Source organism: Carlito syrichta, unplaced genomic scaffold (assembly GCF_000164805.1).
Source record: "Carlito syrichta isolate Samal-C Ts95f unplaced genomic scaffold, Tarsius_syrichta-2.0.1 Scaffold120548, whole genome shotgun sequence".
NCBI lineage: Eukaryota > Metazoa > Chordata > Mammalia > Primates > Tarsiidae > Carlito > Carlito syrichta.
The window spans coordinates 1-2,775 of record NW_007064644.1 but is presented as its reverse complement, the minus strand read 5'-3'; the positions used below and the strand labels follow the sequence as shown (position 1 = coordinate 2,775).

The 2,775-nt window shown below is 47.2% G+C and overlaps 1 protein-coding gene across 1 annotated transcript; it reads right to left on the bottom strand.

The window, feature by feature from the left end:
• Positions 1–987: 987 nt before the first annotated feature.
• LOC103249495 (DEP domain-containing protein 7-like) lies at positions 988–2,630 on the bottom strand (the record flags this gene model as incomplete). The annotated part of the gene is made up of 4 exons (XM_008048126.1): positions 988–1,305; positions 1,916–1,994; positions 2,081–2,206; positions 2,488–2,630. Coding segments are annotated over 4 exons (542 nt in total), but the record flags the coding sequence as incomplete, so codon positions are not given.
• Positions 2,631–2,775: the final 145 nt, after the last annotated feature.

Here is a 2,775-nt window from a genome sequence, read left to right as displayed (position 1 = left end):
CTCAGCCTCCCGGTGGCTGGGACTGCAGATGCACACCACACACCCCCCCCCCAGCTGCTCGTGTTTCTTTGTAGAGAGGAGGTCTCGAATTCCCGGGTGGGAGGGATCCTCCTGCCTGGGCCTCCCAAAGCGCGGACATGACAGGCGTCAGCCACCAGAACGGCCTGTGGTTGTCTCTCTAGTGTCCTTATTGCTTGGACATACATTCTGAAATGTTGCTGAGGAAATGTGAGGGTGTCTGACGTTTTCTGGGGGAGCGTGAGGAAGGGGGTACAAATTAAACGAGACTGGCCAGGAGCTGACAGCTGGTGACACTGGCATGTGGCAGACCTCGCCACCCTACTCCGCCCACTTTTATGTGCATCTGACGTCTCCCACCACAAGCTTTAAAAGATGCTGAGGTTTTCAGCAGCTTTAGGACAGTCTGATTTCTGACTTGCCTGCAATTGATGGTAACTAGCAAGTTATTTTTATCACCGCCTAAGTTTCTTTTTTTTGAGCCGGAGTGTCACTCTGTCGCTCAGGCCGGAGCGCAGGGGCATGCTGATGGCCACCCCAGCATCAACCTGCTGGGCTCAGGCGATCCAAGTAGCCAGAACTACAGGCGTGCACTACCACACCCAACTAATTTTTTATTTATTGTAGAGACAAGGTATTGCCAAGTTGCCCAGGCAGGTCTCAAACTCTTGGGTTCTGGAACTGCTCTTGCCTCAGCCTCCCAAAGTGCTGGGACGACAGGCTTGAGCCACCACGCCCAGCCACAGTCTAAGTTTCTATCTTATACCTTTAGGGGTACTTTTCTGAATCCAAAGCACACTTCTACTGACACGCAATCACAGACTTCCTTACTATTCAATACTTTCTTATACAAACACTATGTCACATAATGCCCTATAAAGCATGAACACAATTATAAGCCGACTCACCTAAGTGTGTCAGTGCTCACTTGTGATACCCCATCTGATACTCAGTTTCTGACACACAAGGTTATATACAAAAAAATTTTATTAAGTACAGTTTCATATTTAGAATTTCCAAGCTTACAAATGTGATTGGATCTTTAAGATACAGTTTATTCTTCAAATACACAACATATACAGACATTAAAAACTCAGTCTCCAAAATACTCAATAAAGATGTCTGGGTGACTCTTGTAGAACTGGCCTAGCAATTTCTTCTTCTCTTTGGCAGACAGTTTTGAATCTTCATTAATAGTTTTTAGTAAATTCAGCAGCTCGTCTCTGGTTGCCTTCTGTGCATCGTTGGAATAGTTACTTTGATCAATTCTCTGGCAATAAATATATCCTTCAAGTTTAAAAGTAAGACACTCATTAACAACTCTATTCCTCAGGTTTAAATAGAAAAAAATCAAGCAACACTTTTACATTTGCATGTCTCTTCCCATCCTGTAATATGTGCTGAAGATGGTAAGCACAGCTGACTTTAGAACCCTGGTCAAGTTGTTTTTTGTTGGGTTTTTTTTTTTTGAGACAAGGTCTCACTTTGTCACCCAAAGCTGAAACAGTTGGCACAGTCATAGCTCACTGCAGCCTGGAACTCCTGGGCTCAAATAATCCTCCCGGCTCAGCCTCCGAGTAGCTGGGACTTACAGGTGTGTACCACCATGCCTGGCTAATTAAAAAAAAAATTTTAGATGTTGCCCAGGTTGGTCTCAAATGCCTGGCCTCAAGCGATCCTCCTGCCTCAGCCTCCCAAAGTGCTAGGATTTCAGGCATAAATCACACCTGACCTCAAGTTGCTTTTTGACAGAAGAGGCTGCCAGCTACGTCTGGACAAACTCCAGAAGGATGCTCTGAATTTACTTGAAATTAAAGCTACTTAGTGCAAAACACCTTCAAATAAACACTAGAAATCTGTCTCTGGAAGACCATGTAAGTGACACTTCTGAGATTACCTGTGTCTCTGTTCGGGTCTCTCCCCTGCTGTATGGCCGTGAGCTTGACACTGACAATTTTATGCAGGGTTCCAGGAATCTTAAGAAAAAGAAAGGACCTGGGACATACTCCGCGGCATCCAGGGACCCACCACATGCGCCCAATCAGCCACTCCGGAGTTTTACCTTAAAAACATCTTTCTGATGATCCATTAGGAAGAGAACCAGAAGGTCTGTTTTGCCTTTGGATAGATTTTTATTGTCCACAAGAGCTTTGGAGAAGATCCTCTTCACAACCATTCGGTTTTCACTCTGTAAGCATAGACGGAACACACCCATGGTATGAAATTCAAAGACCAAGTTTGTCGCGAAAGGGCACATCATGTGCTGACAGCAAACACAGGCTGGGAATTCGTCCGCAAGCCGAGCGCCCTGCAAGGCACTGGGACAGAACTTGGGGCGTCCTTTTCCAGCTGACGACAAATGCCTGTCATCCACTTCCACACACTGGATGCTGAAGGTGGGATGACCCGATACACCCAGGGAGTACCAAGGGCCCCGAAAGGCAGTGCACACTCCACCGGAGGACGTACCTCCTTCTGTAATCTGAACTCAGCGGGGTGGGCCGCCACGGCCATGAAAGACAGCAGCCGCCGAAACTCTTCCCTGCGGTGGGAATCCAAGAGCTTCAGAAAGAGTTGAGTCGCCTCCAAGGCCACCTGAGTCTTCCCGTTCACTTGAGCCAAAAGGAAAAGACGTGTTTGACCACACGGGACTAAACCCATGGCCACAAAGCCCCAGCTACAGTTTAAGCTAAAAAGCACACGTATAGCTGGGCTCGGTGGCTCAGCCTGTAATCCTGCGCCTTTGGGAGGCTGAGG